The 17120-nt window shown below is 38.5% G+C and overlaps 2 protein-coding genes and 1 long non-coding RNA gene across 5 annotated transcripts in view; 2 read left to right on the forward strand and 1 right to left on the reverse strand.

The window, feature by feature from the left end:
* Positions 1 to 17120, forward strand: part of shtn3 (shootin 3) — a 510884-nt gene that overhangs the window by 432592 nt on the left and 61172 nt on the right. The window lies entirely within an intron of this gene.
* Positions 40 to 9974, reverse strand: gm2a (ganglioside GM2 activator). Its single transcript, XM_082550627.1, has 4 exons — positions 9781 to 9974; positions 8561 to 8713; positions 1615 to 1797; positions 40 to 1470 (listed from the first exon to the last, which is right to left on the reverse strand). Exons 1-4 carry the CDS (start codon positions 9874 to 9876, stop codon positions 1315 to 1317), a joined length of 588 nt encoding a protein of 195 aa, XP_082406753.1. The 5' UTR covers positions 9877 to 9974; the 3' UTR covers positions 40 to 1314.
* On the forward strand, positions 11948 to 16367 carry LOC309690298. Its single transcript, XR_014271697.1, has 3 exons — positions 11948 to 11964; positions 14641 to 14697; positions 16063 to 16367. It is a non-coding gene; the product is annotated as an uncharacterized lncRNA (long non-coding RNA).

The following is a 17120-nucleotide window of genomic DNA, read 5'->3' on the forward strand; positions in this document are numbered from 1 at the left end:
TCTGAGGTAATTGATTTTACTGCACCAGAAAAGCATGAATAGCTTATGTGATAAAGTTTATTTAAAGCTGTGTTGAATCAGTCAAATGTATAACAGCAACATTTCTCTGTGATCATCACACAAGAAAAATTTGAACTCTGATTTACATGAATCAAAGAAAGAATGAATCAGGCACTTAGCAACAACAAAGAGTTTAAAAAAAAAAAACCAAAAAAAAAAAAAAAACCCATAGTGATAACAACAATAATAATACTAATAATAAGGTCATTCACAATAACTGAACAGTCAAAACTGGCTCCCAGTTAAAATAACACATGTGACATTATCCCAAAAAAGAAAAAAAAAAAAAAAAGCACAGAATGTTTAAAAATAAGAAATAAATTAGACAAATGTTAGCAGGTTTTTAGACAGTAGCACTAAAATTCAGTGAGCTGCAACATCATTTTGTTCCAAGTTTTGTCATGAGGACCACTGACAGCTGAATTATGAAGAAATCATAAACAGACAGCCATCCCCTCCATCTTACAGTCTTTATTATTACAGGAGCAAGAGCTCCAGTGGTTATTCTTTATGTTAATGGTGACAGGTTTAGTTCCTCAGGACACATGAAACCAGTCAGACCTTTGGGGACTGACTGAGGTGCAGGACTGGTTGAATAACTGAAGGTTGAGATTTAGTTTTGCTTTAAGCTCCACTTGAGTCTAAAGAGATTGGTTTCTATTATTTCATTAAGAGTATTCATGTGATTTATTTCAGCATATTTATGCATCTCTGTCATCCATGTTTTAATCTATTTTCCTTCATATGAGCAGATCATTTCATACCTGTGATAATAATAACGTCATATTTCGACATAAAGGCTTCGCTTTTTCCTAATTAGTTTTTCTGTTACTGCAGGAGATGAAAACTATAAAAAGTTGATGAACAACAGGAACTTCAGTAGCTTTTCCAGCAATTAAAAGTAGTTTTAATAAAATTTCAGCTCCTGTAAAATCGTTCTCAATGGTTAAAAAGCACGATAAGAGGTCCAGCAGATACAGTGACGCAGTTTGTGTTCATACAGAGTGAAAGAAGAGCAGCTTGGATGCATCTTAACGTGGAGAAAACCTGTAATTTCACTAAAGAGAATGTTTCAGTGCATCACTGCGCCTGGTTTCGTACATTGCTGCAGGAGCTCATGTTCTGTGCGTTTCATCCCATAAAACCTGTTTTTGTTGTCTTTTCTTCTGATTATTATCCCACATCTCCCCTCCCTCATTGGTGAAAACTTTTTTCATTTCCCAGTTTTAAAACCATGAGGCTCCGGCTGACGGCTCAGTCTGAGTGGATGGAGAGCGTGACTTTGAGGCAGCCCAGCTCTTTGCCCTGACTGCCGAAGACCCCCTGAACCCGGTAGTCCCCGTTAGTCAGCCAGTAGGGCAGATCGATGTTGGGCAGGTAGAAGATTGACTGTGGCAACGTGTATGAACCCTGAGAACAGAGAGGGAGAGTCATGGTGTTTCATCATGTTTAAAGGTCACAGAGCTCAGGGCTCATGTTTCATCCCTAAATGGTTTTCTACACGTTTCAATCTCAGCTACTGAGAAGTGATCTGATTTGAAATCAAAGACTTACAGCTTTGAAGGGGCAGTGGCAGGGTAGGCCGTAGGTGTGAAGCGGTTCGGGACAGTCCTGACCGGGCGGGATCAGCTGGCTCAGGATATCGCAGGCATCCTTATAGTGACAACTGCCCACCTCATCCAGACAGGGCACCTTCACCCAGAAACCTGCCACCTCCTTCTCCAGAGTTACATTTAGCTAAAGATTGAGAGGAGACAGAGAAACAGCAGCACATGTGTTAAAAATGCTGCAGCGTCACCAGCGCCGTGCCGCAACCTTAATCCTGTTGAGAGGAAACGGTGATACCCGACATACTTCCATATACCTTTATCATAGCTAACGTGCAAGTGCTAGGTATTTGGTTTTTAACTTAAATCTACAAATCTGCAGGAAGCTTCAGTTTATTGCCTCAGTATGTGCAGAGTTTTGAAACTCCAGTTTCCTCAGCTCTCCACATAGCAGGTTCCTTCATCAGCGTGAACAAGACGCAACAACAGCCACATAAGCATGTCAGAATTATTTTCAATTTTACAAAAAGCATCATAAAAATAAGATAAAATAAAGAAAAACATCAGCAGGTTGAAGCAAACGTAAAAACTAAAAGTGGCCAAACATGATGCAGTGACCTTTGATTTGGTGAAGGTAGAATAGAACTCCTCATCACCACAATCGCCTCAGGTTAATTACCCACTGCAGCAAATCCAAGAACTCTAAAAGAAATTCTAGGAGACCTCGAAGAGGATCATAATCAGAGTTTTACAGTTCATGCTTATCACTGCACATGTGACAAAGAACAAGTTCTGCTGAGTGATAAAGTTTCTTTTCCCATTTCAGACGCATGATTGCCGCTTTACAGCTGGAAAGGAAAAAAAAACAAAAAAAAAAAAAAAAAAAACCTCCAAGTGCCTCTCACATCCTTAAACACACCATCACCACTACATCATGTTACACTACTCATTATATTACCTTCTAGCTGCTCTGTAATAAACTGTGACATAATCACCAAAAAAACAATAAAAACCTGAGGCCCCACACGACACAAATTCCCATCCTAATAAGGACACACACACCATCTTAGTTTTCAAATATGAACATGGAGCAAAGATGAAAAACAGCAGGCTTCAAAGCAATCGTCATGGCGATTCTACTTTAGAAACAGACTGCTCACACTGTAACAGGATCACTGTTATCTGCTGAAGATCAGGTGTAGCTGTGGGTTGTCTTTGTGTTAGAACGGTGTGTGTCTGCGTCAGCAGTATAATCCAGATAATTCACAGTTTGAATTTTACCGTCACGCTCTTGTCCTTTCATGTGATAAAAATAAAAGTAATGTCCACCATCGTCGTCCTCCCTGCACACAAACTGAAATCAGCTGATCGTAGCGACGTATGCATGAAGAAAACAACGTGGTTGGTGGTGTTTTGTCTCTCTCTTGGTTCGCAGTGCAGGTAAAGAACTTTGGTCACACAAGTAACCACATAATTGTAACTGTGTGATGTGATTACTGACTTTAGTCCAGCAGCTCATTATATTACTGTGATCCTGAAGAATGTAATGTGTCACTGTGTATCAATCATACACTGCAGTTTTTAATATTGCTGTTAAACATTAGAATATGGCTGTGTCTAGTTTGCAGAATGATTTAAATTTAAAAATCTTAAACCTGTAAAAATAAATGACAGCCCTGATCCGGGGGGTGTCCGTGTGTAGGCCTCACAGGAGGCAACTGGTTGTCTATTTAGTTATTTATTTGGTTAATATGTGTACAAATAAACCGATTGAGGAATGAAAGAAAAGAAAACTGAATAAAATCCAATAAAACCTGACTGCTCTGTGCCATCAGGTGTTTCTTCTAAATGCTTTATATATCTTGGCAAACCGGACAGTATTTTTATTCCTCTGTATCAAACACAGATTGGAAACAGGAAGTGGTTTTCATGCGTGCTTCTAAGTAAAGTTGAAATATATAAAGTAATAATACCTTTCTAATATTTCTGTCTCCTCATTCTGATGATATTAGCTCATTCATCTCTTTATTTGGCACATGTGACCATGCTTCACAGACAAGCTTCTGTTTTCAGTGTACCATTTAACCCAAACAACATTCTTTGTTTAATTTCATTTTCCAAGATTAAAGACTAATCAACGGCTTCAAGTCTACACCACAAGTTGCACACACATTCTGTAGATATAGATATATACATGAAAACTTGATGTTTTTTAATTTTGTTTAAAAGTTTCTTATTTCTCTTGTTATTTTTGAATGTTCAAAATAAATTCTATCTCACAAATAGGGATGGGTATCGTCTAGGTTTTATCCAATACCAGTACCAAACCGGTACTTTTGAAACGGTGCTTAAATGAAGAACACAAACTTCGTCCAAAAACCTCTCATGTTTAGCTGGGTTTTTTTGTAAAAAGATAACAATCTTAGCCTTTTCTGCAGCTACAGTGGGGCAAAAAAGTATTTAGTCAGCCACCGATTGTGCAAGTTCCCCCACCTAAAATGATGACAGAGGTCAGTAATTTGCACCAGAGGTACACTTCAACTGTGAGAGACAGAATGTGAAAAAAAAAAAATCCATGAATTCACATGGTAGGATTTGTAAAGAATTTATTCGTAAATCAGGGTGGAAAATAAGTATTTGGTCAATGACAAAAATACAACTCAATACTTTGTAACATAACCTTTGTTGGCAATAACAGAGGTCAAACGTTTACTATAGGTCTTTACCAGGTTTGCACACACAGTAGCTGGTATTTTGGCCCATTCCTCCATGCAGATCTTCTCGAGAGCAGTGATGTTTTGGGGCTGTCGCTGAACAACACAGACTTTCAACTCCCGCCACAGATTTTCTATGGGGTTGAGGTCTGGAGACTGGCTAGGCCACTCCAGGACTTTCAAATGCTTTTTACGGAGCCACTCCTTTGTTGCCCGGGCGGTGTGTTTTGGATCATTGTCATGTTGGAAGACCCAGCCTCGTTTCATCTTCAAAGTTCTCACTGATGGAAGGAGGTTTTGGCTCAAAATCTCACGATACATGGCCCCATTCATTCTGTCCTTAACACGGATCAGTCGTCCTGTCCCCTTGGCAGAAAAACAGCCCCATAGCATCATGTTTCCACCCCCATGCTTCACAGTAGGTATGGTGTTCTTGGGATGCAACTCAGTATTCTTCTTCCTCCAAACACGGCGAGTTGAGTTTATACCAAAAAGTTCTACTTTGGTTTCATCTGACCACATGACATTCTCCCAATCCTCTGCTGTATCATCCATGTGCTCTCTGGCAAACTTCAGACGGGCCTGGTCATGCACTGGCTTCAGCAGCGGAACACGTCTGGCACTGCGGGATTTGATTCCCTGCCGTTGTAGTTTGTTACTGATGGTGACCTTTGTTACTTTGGTCCCAGCTCTCTGCAGGTCATTCACCAGGTCCCCCCGTGTGGTTCTGGGATCTTTGCTCACCGTTCTCATGATCATTTTGACCCCACGGGATGAGATCTTGCGTGGAGCCCCAGATCGAGGGAGATTATCAGTGGTCTTGTATGTCTTCCATTTTCTGATGATTGCTCCCACAGTTGATTTTTTCCACACCAAGCTGCTTGCCTATTGTAGATTCACTCTTCCCAGTCTGGTGCAGGTCTACAATACTTTTCCTGGTGTCCTTCGAAAGCTCTTTGGTCTTGGCCATGGCGGAGTTTGGAGTCTGACTGTTTGAGGCTGTGGACAGGTGTCTTTTATACAGATGATGAGTTCAAACAGGTGCCATTCATACAGGTAACGAGTGGGGGACAGAAAAGCTTCTTACAGAAGACGTTACAGGTCTGTGAGAGCCAGAGATTTTCCTTGTTTGAGGTGACCAAATACTTATTTTCCACCCTAATTTACGAATAAATTCTTTACAAATCCTACCATGTGAATTCATGGATTTTTTTTTCACATTCTGTCTCTCACAGTTGAAGTGTACCTCTGGTGCAAATTACTGACCTCTGTCATCATTTTAAGTGGGGGAACTTGCACAATCGGTGGCTGACTAAATACTTTTTTGCCCCACTGTATAGGGGATTTATGGTATCACTCTTGGCTGGAAGCAGTGCTTAATCAATGGGGGGAAAAAAAAAACAAAAAAACAAAACAAAAAAAAAACAAAAAAAAAAAAACACCAACTTTGTCCAAAAACCTCCCATGTTTAGCCGTTTCCACTTTTTCTTTGGTCATTTTAGCCTTTTTGGCCAGGATGAAGGGAGTATCTGCCATCAAACAAGAAGACAGCCGCATGTAACTACGACAGTGTTTGCTAGTTCACCTTACGTGCATTAATTTAATAACGTGATGAGCCTACTCAACGTAAATTACACACAAACAACATTAAGCTACTGACCCAGAGAAGAATGGCTGCTGCTGCTGCCATCATCATCAGTCATCATTTCTGCTACACTGGCAGGGCTAGGGGCCAGGACTCTCCTCTTCGAGTTTTTGGGGGATGTTGCTAACTCTGGGTCCGATAACAGGCACCACACCCACAATAGATGTGCTCGATGTGAGCTCTTGCAGCAAGCTATCAAATACGGTGCATTTCTCGGCTTTTTAAAAAAAAAAAAAAAAAAAAAAAAAAAAAACAACGCTATGCGTCGCCAGGTGTTTCATCAGATTCAAGGTGTTACCTCCTTTGCACAGTATCACCTTAAAACACTTGTTGCAGGCTGCTGAGTTTGCATCTTTTGCTATGAAGTACAGCCAGACTTTGACCGCTTCGCCTTGGGCGTTTTTAATCTGTAGCTCTGCTCTAAAAGAACATATGTACCTGGGCCCACCTACTAGGTAAAATGGTAAAATGATTGGCTAGAATCCAAAGTGTGTGACATCTCAGGAAAAAAAAAGCACCGAAATGTGCGCTGCTTTTCGGTCTGGTTACTACCGTTTATGTCAGAACCGGTGCCATACCCCTACTCACAAGTGACTAAAACCAAGACCCTTTCACTCCACATAAACTTTAACTGTCAAAGTGAAAGTACACGTGGGCAATGAAACAATAAAACGAGGAGCTGTTTCCTCAGGGCCGAGGTCTAACTAAACTCAATAACTGTTCAAAAAATACTCAATAACTGTACTCGATTTAGGGATAGGCACACTTCATTGGGACTTTGTAGGATTCTGACAGAGAGTCAGACGACTTTTTGCTTTGCCAAATAATAAGAATATTATACCAGACAGTTAAACCACTGTTGAGTAACCTTGTGCCTGTTACTTAAGTTAACCCTGTGGAGGATGACACTGCTATAAACTAGTCAGGTTTTTCCTAACATTTCAATACTTAACTAAAGGAATAAAGAGAAAGAATTTTGTCCGTTTCCATCAGCTCTAAGTTATTCAACCCACTCATTAATTAAAATCCATCAAGTTATTCACCTCAGTCAAGCATCAACAAAATATCCTCTATTTGGCCTGCAAAATACAAAGAGTTATAAGTAGAGCTGGGCGATAGAACGATAACGATATGTATTGCGATATAACTTTTTCTCGATCAAAAAATTAAACTATTGCGATAGACCTCGCCGCTCTTGTCCTCTTTAAAAAAAAAAAAAAAGAACAGCCAATCCAAATTAAGTAGCGCAGAGCCGAACCAATCACAGCCGCAGCGTCGCGTCACGTGACTTGTTACGTACAGCACAAGTGCCAAGCCACACATGTGTATTTGTTTGGGAAGCAGCCAGCCGCCGTGCCGCCCGGGTAATGGAGGAAATGAGTGTGCCAACTAGAGAAAAATCAACCGAGAGCGTGACCGAAGGTTACCGAAAAGAAAATCGATGATGGTTCCAATGCCGGAGAGATTGTCGAACGGGAGAGCCATAGAAGTTCCTAGTGTGAAGGTATTTCGGCTATTTCAAGTCTGACAAAAAACAGTAGCGCGCACTATAAATTGTGCCGAAAGAAAGTCTGGAAATACAATAAACCGGTGCATGCTCAATCTCTGACTGGAAGCGCTAATTCGTCATTCGGCTTTTGTCAGACTAAAGTAACTGCTAAAACTGTTTGAAAAGCTAAGCTATACAACAAGGAGAGATTGAGAATTTCCTTTTAGTTCTCAGTTTATTTGATATTGACAAAAGTTAGTCAGTTTTGTCTGTTCTTCTGTAAAACAAACTAAGATTTATTTTTAGAATTAATATTTTGTTTCTAAGTGGAATTGACAATTTAGTCTGTTTCATTTGTTCTATTTTGAAACTTAAACGCTTTAGCGGCTGCCTTTTGTGTAGTTTGCAATATTTGCCTTTATTTATCTGAAAAAGTCTCATGTTCCTTAAGTACATCTACCCTGTTGAACTTATTTTGGGAAATAAATATTTAAGTCAAAACAAGCTGCTGATTATTTCACATTTTACTTGTGAGCAACGGCACATTAAAATCTTACAAATATAGTTATTTGGCTTATATCGTGATAGATATCGTTATCGCCTGAAATGGAAAAAACATATCGTGATATGAAAAAATCTTATATCGCCCAGCTCTAGTTATAAGCAATATTAGGCACAGTTTTCTGATGAGTAGGAGACTCACAGTGCACATTTTAACCTTGAGATACTCGTTTGTGTTTGACCACCTGCCCAGGGTGTAGCCCACCTCTTGCCTGATGACAGCTGACAAAGGCTCCATCTCAGCTCAACCGGTTGATCCGGTTAATTTGCCTGTGTGTGTTTGGAACTTGTGAGTTTGTGAAGTGTGCTGAATGCAGCTCCCTCTAATGAAAAAAATTAAACAAAAACCATTTCAAACTGGGAGACATTTAAGCCCTTTGTTCACTGTGGCTGCGCTGAAAGGGAAGTGCTAAAACTAACAAAGTACCCTACTGCTTCCTTTAAAATCTGCTCCTTTTGATGTTAGTCATAAGTGAAAAATTATTTGTGAAACTCGACTGAAAGCATCCTCATGTCACTGCCATCCATAGATAAGCGTACTCACAGACAGAGGAGTGCCGAGTTCAACGGCCGTGGACCCAGAAGCGGAGGCTGTCAGATCACCTGGGATGGAGATTGGGTCTGGAGACATGGTGAGGGTCTTCAGCACAGCTGGAGCATCAGGCGGTCCGCAGTTCTTCCAGTCGAAACCCAAAACCTGCAAAATGCATAAAACTATGTTTAAACCTCAGATATTTCCCATCACGGTCAGAGCGTTCCCGCATTTCCGTACTCCAGGAAAATCAACTTGTCCAGACGTGAAAGCTGAGTGACGCAGTCCAAACAGACAGCAATCAAGGAATCATTGGATTCACGACTTTCATGTTTGTTTCTTGGATACTGCAGTGTTTTTCCTTTTCGTTTATTTATTTATTTATTTATCTCTCTCTAATGTTTCCATTGTGGATCCACTCTCTTCAGCTCAGTTTGTGTTTCCGGTGTTGTGCCAAAAAGTGATTGTCTGCCAAAAACTGATTTCCAGTGTTTCTGTGTATTTTTTATGTGTAATATCTTTACGTATGTTCGTAAATAGACTTCAGTGAACAGGGGATACAAAGGGGTTACATAAAGAATTAAAAAATTATCTGTTTTTTAAGTATCTTTACAACTTGTACTTACATTATAACCAATCCGGTCCTTTATCCCCACTTAAAATATTTTTACAGAACTATTGTAATATTTGCTGCCATTTCTGCTGTCCTGTTGGGCAACTTACTCTTACAAAATACATTTTTAATGTTAATGAGATTTTTTTTACTGCATAAATAAAGGTTATATAAAAGTCGCTGCCAAAAACTGATTGCGGCTTGTATCTTGTTACACGAATGTTGTTTGTGGCTCAAGATGACTTTATGTCATCCATAAGGGATGCATTTGACATATGTTTAACATATTATAGCCCAACAAGTTACTTATAGCACTTTAAATATGAGCAATCGCTTTTTGGCAAATACCGGAAATCAGTTTTTGGCAGACAATCACTTTTTGGCACAACACCGGGTTTAGTTTAGAAGAGCTGTTACAGCTCGGTAGTCTCAACCCTGGACCTCGCCGAGCCCCCACACGCACGTGCAGTTTTAAGGCTCTACGACGACTCCGGCAGGTTTCACGGATGAACCGTCCACATTTAGTACGTGAGGTCCCCTAAAACAGCACGGTGGGAGCTTCGGTGTGGATAAATAAAACCCGTACAGAGGCTTTGGTACCCGGCGGAATTTGGCTCACCTGTACGTTCCTGACGTTCTTCCACCCGAAGGAGCCGCAGCTCACCTGAGCTAAAGCGGCAGCTACGAGCACCGTTACCGCCACACGTTTGTCCATCCTCACGTTTGTGGCACAGTTCCACAGTGCCTTTAAACAGAGCGTCGACGGCTTATACCTTGCAGCACTTCCGTATTTACGATCGCGCTGACTGTAGTCACGTGACGAAACAGCACGTCTTCTTCTTTATATTGTTTATTGGTGGTTGCCAAACAGCAAAATGGTGTATTACCGCCACCAACTGGTGTGGAGTGTGAACAGAAATGAAAAATAAATAAATAAATACAAAATTCAAATCCTAGCAAACAAATCGGTCTGCCTTAAAAATTAAATAAGGCCTGATAACTTTCACTTCTCGAGTTCTTACGAAATAAATCAACCAAGTCCAGTTTCACTTTCATATCAGCAAGCTTTTCGATCAGTTGTCTTCTTTCAGCATCATATTTCTGACAGTGCACTGAAACATGCTCTATTATTTCTTCTTCTCTATTGCAGTCACACTTACTGTACGATGTTTTCCTATTAAAAACAACATACTATTCAAACCAGTGTGCCCAAATCTGAGTCAGGATATAATCGTTTACTCTCTCCTGTTCCTTCCTGTGCTTCTCATTTCGCCTGTTTTCCTTTGGATTTTTCGCCTTTTCCTGTCTTCTTCCCATTGCTTTTGCGACCTTTCTTTCATTTTGTGCTGTATTTTGCTCTTAATCTCTGTCCTACTGCCCTTATCATTTCCCTTAACTCCATGATGCAGTGGTACCCATAAGACAGTGACCATAAACCCCACCATAGTAACTCTTTATAACTGTTTGGTGAATCTCCATCAGAACATCAGGTCTGCAATCTGAGTGACTGTCTAGCAAACTAGCCAATGATGAGCTAGGATCTGAGTGTATCACAGATCTCAGTGGTCTTGGATCTTCAATCCACTGGACAGCTAACAGTATTGAAACCATTCATCACATCCAACCTTTGTGGGGGGTTTAAACCAGGAATTAAACACTGCTGTGGAAATTCAATGGTGCTCAGATGTCAGAGTGAAATTTGGATAAAAAAAATTTAAAAAAAGATTTTTTTAAAGTTGTGTTTGTTCTCTGTGCAGTGAAATACATCCAAATGAACAAGTTGACTATTTTCTCAGTGAAGTAAGTATTTTTGACAAAGTCTGTTCAAAAGCAGCAGAAAAGATTTTTATTTTACATATAAAAACATCCGAACACAGAGAGACAATGCAGAAACAGGAGGGGAGAGCAGAGGTGGAGTCTCACACTCATGTACCTGACCTGGTCATGTGTGTCTCAGTTGATTGACTCTGAGCACAGTGTTTAAAGAACGTATTACCGTGGAAAATAAATAAATGATAATCAGCAGAAGCTTTTTCAATGCAAAAACAAAAACACTACAATATTCTTTCTATGGTAACAGCAAAATCATTTTTCTACAGCATGGAATTAAATTACGTCCTGTATCTGCACCATAACGCCTGTAGATGTCGCTGTAGGACAGAATAGAAATTATCTAAAGTTTTTTTTTCATTCAAACCTTTATTTAAACCTCAGTACAATACAAAATAGAATTAAACAGTACCGTATTAATGGTGTTGTACTTACAAAAAAATTGGATACTATAGACAACCAAATAAAAGAACAATTTTCAGAACCTACAATATAAATATGCTAGGAGGAAAGTAACCAATCAAGCCAAAGAATAAAGTGATTGAAAGATCTTGATTTTTTCACAAACACCAATAGTTTTTATAGCTTTTGGGTTAGTGGAGTTCTTAATTGAATTAAGATACTGTACAAGTTCAAAGGAGAATACATAAAAAGAGGGATGTCTTCCTAAACATTTGGACTTGTGAATATGAAATTTAGCCATTAAAATTAACAAGTTAATCATATATCTGTTATCAAAGTTGAATTGTCTTTGGTTTGTGTTGGTTTGTGTTTTGTGTCAGTTGAAGGGCTATGTCTGATGTTAATGTATCTGGTTTTGCTTCCCCTTGTCTCGCCTGATTTGCCCCAGCTGTGTTTCCCTCCTGTTACCCATTCCCTGATTGCTCCCTCTGTGTATTTAAGCCCTGTGTTTCTTTATGTCTGTGTCGTTATCTACCCTCATTTATGCTGTGTGGCCTGCTCGCTCGCTCATGTAAGTTTATTTGGATTGTTTTGTTACGTTTTGCCATCCAGCAATAAAAGCTGAGTTTTGAAATACACTTTTGCCTGCCGTGAGTCTGCACTTTGGGTCCTATTCCTGCCTGCACACAGCGACTCCTGACAGTATCAATGTCTAAATTGAATTTGCTTTGAAGATAATCTTTAGAATGATAAATTCTGTGTATTAATTTATAAGAACTATCTTTAATTTTGTTGGTAATTAAAAACTGATTAGGGAGTCTCCAAACTTCGTTCCACATAATACCATCTGACAACCGGTTCCAGAAAAAAAATTACATATGGTACTGTGGTTATACTACTCTGAAATAAAGATCTGATAGATTTATTGTTTTAGATTGCTTAGAAAACCAAATCTTGCCAACAAAAGTTTGTATAGGAGATGCCAACAGCCTGTGGAATGAAGTGATATTAGGTTGATTCATAAACTGCATACAAACCCCTGATGGTATTGAGCCAAATACTTTTGTATAATAATGACGATTTATAGCTAAATTGAAACGTAAACAAAATTCTTCATAGGAGAAGCATACCATTTGAATCAAAAAATTGGTTGACTAAAACAATGTTATTCCTAAACCAACTAAGAAGAAAGATTTTCTTTTAAATAAAATATCCTTGTTATTTGAGATATAATAATTGTGTGGACTAAAGTTATGCTTGTAAATAAGAGTCCATGCTAAAAAAGCTTGATGATGAAAAGCAGAGATTTTTATAGAGATTTTATCAATATCAAAATTACAGTTAAGGAAAAATTCAGTGCCACCTAACTTAGAAAACATGAACACAGGTATAGTATTCCAATTTGAAGTAGGATTAGTAATTATCTAAAATTCTTCATCAAATACCTAAAAACACAACGTGCAGAAGAAGTTGAGCTCGCAGCAGGAAGCATTAATTTTGTAAAACTGATGTGATTCAGCTTCAGTGGACACATGACACTCTGATAGTTACACTCATTGACTGTAGAAAACAATGGTTACACTGACGTGTTAATGTGGTTCTGTGGTTATTATTCAAATCATGTTTTTAATGTAAACCAGAAGTAAAATGATAGTTATGGTGTGTTAATACGACCATAACACACCACTTTAAATTTAAACACATCGATTTGAAGTTGTCCTTCACATGAATCTGATTTTTTTTTTTTTTTCCTCCCATTAGCAACTGAGCTATAAACAGCTGTAATGGGGAAAAAAAAATACTTATGAATATTATTAGGGCAGTACTCAAGCCCAGACATTTTATAATCAAATAATAATCATGACCACAATAATAAAGAAGTGAAGAAAAGAACACAAAATAAAGAAAAAAAGCTTTAAACTTCAAAGCAGATGATGTCACACCAGAGTTTATTTAGAGGCATGTGTACTCAGCCCAACACTTATATCTATGAACGGTTTTCAAACGCTTTCTTTAACAAAGAGAGTAAATTCTCAGGAAACAAATACATATTCAAACACAACGGGCAATAACACAGCTAATCCAGACAGTGTCAGGAGTCATGTCTCAGCAAATGATGTGAGGCCACTCCTGGACCAATTGCTAAACACAGGAGCAGCGGCAGCACTTCCGGTCTGATAACGCAGAATACGCCACCACAAAGGATTTGTAATTTTGTAGAGAAAATCATCAACCTTTACTCGGTGTAGAACTGAGGTTTTGCCAGGACACTCCTGTCACTAGCAGAAAAACAAACTGAAAATGTCGCAAGAAATGTCGCCGTCAATACTAATGTCGATAATGTTCACTTTAACAACTGGCAGTTAACCATCCCATTGTTTCAGGAGTAATGTATATCGATAACCTTGCATCGTTTTAAAACAAAGAAAAATACAGATACTTCAAGTTGACATCAATAAAAGTTTTTACGTTTTACACCCTAATTTCTATTTGTTTTCACTGTAAATTGAATAAATACATGTTAGTTGTTATTCAGTTCAAACTGTGGGTAGAAAATGCTGTGTGACCTGTTCTCTAATGTTTGCCCCTTTTTGTTTTGTATAAGTTTCTCCTTTTTGTTATTTATTCCTGTAGCTGGTGTGGAATTCACTTTTTCACAAAATTATTTTAGCCCTCTATAGTGTTTTTAGTTTTTCACAGAAAAAACTTGTTTTAGATTTCAATTAATAACTTATCATTTTAACAAACAAGCCCTGCGACAGACTGGCGACCTGTCCAGGGTATACAGAATGTATTTTTAGTGACACAGGACACAAACAAGGAAGCAAGATGTATAATTAGGATTATTTATAATAAATATGAATTTATTACTGCAATTTCTTTAACCACAGAGAATAACTAAATCCTTCAGGATAATGTCACATCAATGCACTGAACTCACTATGTTATCCCTCTAACAGAGCCTCCAGATGTTCTCACTGTAATTTCCCCTCATGAATGAATTTATGCTTGCACTAATCTGAATGTTCGGGGGGAATCAAACGCATTTTACTCACAGTACTCAAGCTGACTTACCTTTGTTTGAATGACGGCGTACTCACAACGCGGAGGCTTAAAAACAGCCAAATCTTGTACCCAGTCCTATATAAATACATTTTAAAACTTATTTTAGCGCATATATTTTTTGTATATTTTGAAATACATTTCAAAATATCTATAGATATCTCTATCTCTCGCCCTATGACAGCTGGGATAGGCTCCAGCACCCCCCGCGACCCTGAAAAGGATAAGCGGATACATGAATGTGAGTCCCACAGCCTAAGTAAACTATCTATACACATAATGCTTACATAGCAAATGCTGGCAGTTGAAAAAGATAAATAGTATATAAGTCAAATGTGATTCCATGCACTAGTGACGTGGAATAAAAATTTGACCTTTGACCTTTAACTCGGGCTCGAATCATTTCCAGTCAGCTTTGATGGGATTCTGCAGCCACACACTGATCTATTTCCCACAAACACAGAGACTTCTGTCAACAATGAGCTTAAAGTGTCACATATTGCAGTTACTCTGCATCATGCATTGCTGATGATGTACTTTTTGAATACCACACAATCTTACAAGCAGGTGGGGCTGTCTCCATACATATAAGATCAAGATTACTTTGTGCCAAGAAGACAGGATGGATCCATGCTTTCATGTTGTTTATGTCAAATTCTGACCCCATCAATCTAACATCAGAGCTAAAATTGAGACTAATCAGATTAGATAACAGTTTTTCATTTCAAATATCTTTTATTAGAAGCAAGTATCTAGCTATATAGATAACAGTTTTTCAATCTTCTATTATCTAATATTGATAGACCTGCAGAATCTTACTCTTCTTTGGTGACAGAAGTGGCGCCCGGTGTGGTCTTCTGCAGCTGTAGCCGATCTGCTTCAAAGCTTGATGTGTTATGCATTCTGAGATGCTCTTCTGCATTGATTGTAACAAGCTATGTTTTCTTCCCATCAGCTTGAAGCAATCAAATTGTTCTTATTTTACACAGAAAACTGCCACTGGATATTGTCTCTTTTTCTAGTCTCTGTAAACTAGTGATGGTTATGTGGGAAAATCCCAGTATCAGCAGTTTCTGAAATACCTTAATCTTACAGAGAATATGATGATTTTATGGATAATTAAAGTCAGTCATATATCCACAAACACAACAAGCTGAAAGTCAGTGATGCTGCTCGGTTTGCAGTCCTGAATATCACGGCACAAGCAGGATTCACTGCACTGTTAATGTTAGCTATGTTATATTGTTGCCTCTGTTCGGTGGGGTCGAGCCAAACTGACTTTAACGTGTGTTTGAATGAGCTGACGGTTCACTCGTTAAGCTGAAAGAAAGATGCTTTAATCACAGGAGTCACACATGTGTCCACTCTACCATCTGGGAACTCTTCTTGTTTAGCACTCGTAATAACAAAAACACTAAATCCTGCTTCTCTTGTGCTGTTTTGTAGCAGTGTATACACCTGAGACTGTCACCTGTCTGTTTGTCCTGCACTCTCTCTCTTTTTCTTTCTCTCTGTAATAAATGTATGAACATGTATTTATAAGTTACACTTGTGTTTGAATCCTGCAGCTTATCACACACTTGATTTCCATGTGTGACAACTGCAGGTGTCCAGAGTGAGGACAGACTGAGGGACCCACTGCTGCACATCACCTGTGAGGCTTTGCACCCCTGATGATCCACCAGGACAAACTCAGCAGTGTGTGAGGAAGAGGAGGAGGAAGAGCCAGCAGCAGCTGACAGATGGAGAGAATAGACAGACTGTTCCCTGTTTGTGAAGGACTGCTAGAAAAGTTTAAAATAACTAATTGTCTGTCCTGAATCAGTCTTATTAGGTAATGTTCAAATATTTTTACCATTCCAGTGTTTTCAGTGTGGGAGAAAGTACTCAGGGCCTTCAAGTTGAACACTATGAAAGGCAGCAACAAGTTTAATATTCAGAAACCTAAAGTATGTATCAGCAGCAGAATGGACCTAAAAAAAATGTTTGTTTCAGTTCTATGAAGCTTTGAGTATTTTGGAATAGTAGTACTGCTGTGTTTGTTGCATCATATTGCTGTAATTGTTTATATGCTTTATATATTCTGAGGTAAGTTGATCTATAGTGTTACATCATATTCTATAAGGATGTTATGTGTTTCTGCCCAGTTTGACCCATTTAGCAGAAGTCAGCCTGTTTAAGGCTCTGATATCTATTCTGTGTGACTTAAAGCAGTTATGACATGGTCTGATTTTCTCACCCAATAAAGGAATATTTAATATATCAGTTTACTCTTCATTCTATCAGACACAGTTATCACAGCTTGTACATTTTGTTTTTACACATATGTAAGCATTGAGCCAAATTTAGTAATGCCAACATATTAAAAGAACAATATTTGTCTCTTATAACACATCTATATATATATACACTGTAAAATATGTTTGTCTTTGAGTGAAGATTTAAGGTAAAGGAAATTTTAATAAACACAACTTGAATCTCAGTATTTGACACAGAGTTAAAGTTCACTGCTGGTATAACTAAAAATGATTAATAGAATAACTTTAATATTGAAAATCATTTGTTTTTGTTTCTACATGAGCTTTGATCATTCTCTGTAAGATTAAGGTCAGCTATTGAACGGCGTATATTTTAAAGTAAAGGCTTTAAAACCAAATTAGTACA

The sequence above is a fragment of the Aulonocara stuartgranti genome (genome assembly GCF_965226115.1).
Source record: "Aulonocara stuartgranti genome assembly, chromosome: 2".
Classification (NCBI taxonomy): domain Eukaryota; kingdom Metazoa; phylum Chordata; class Actinopteri; order Cichliformes; family Cichlidae; genus Aulonocara; species Aulonocara stuartgranti.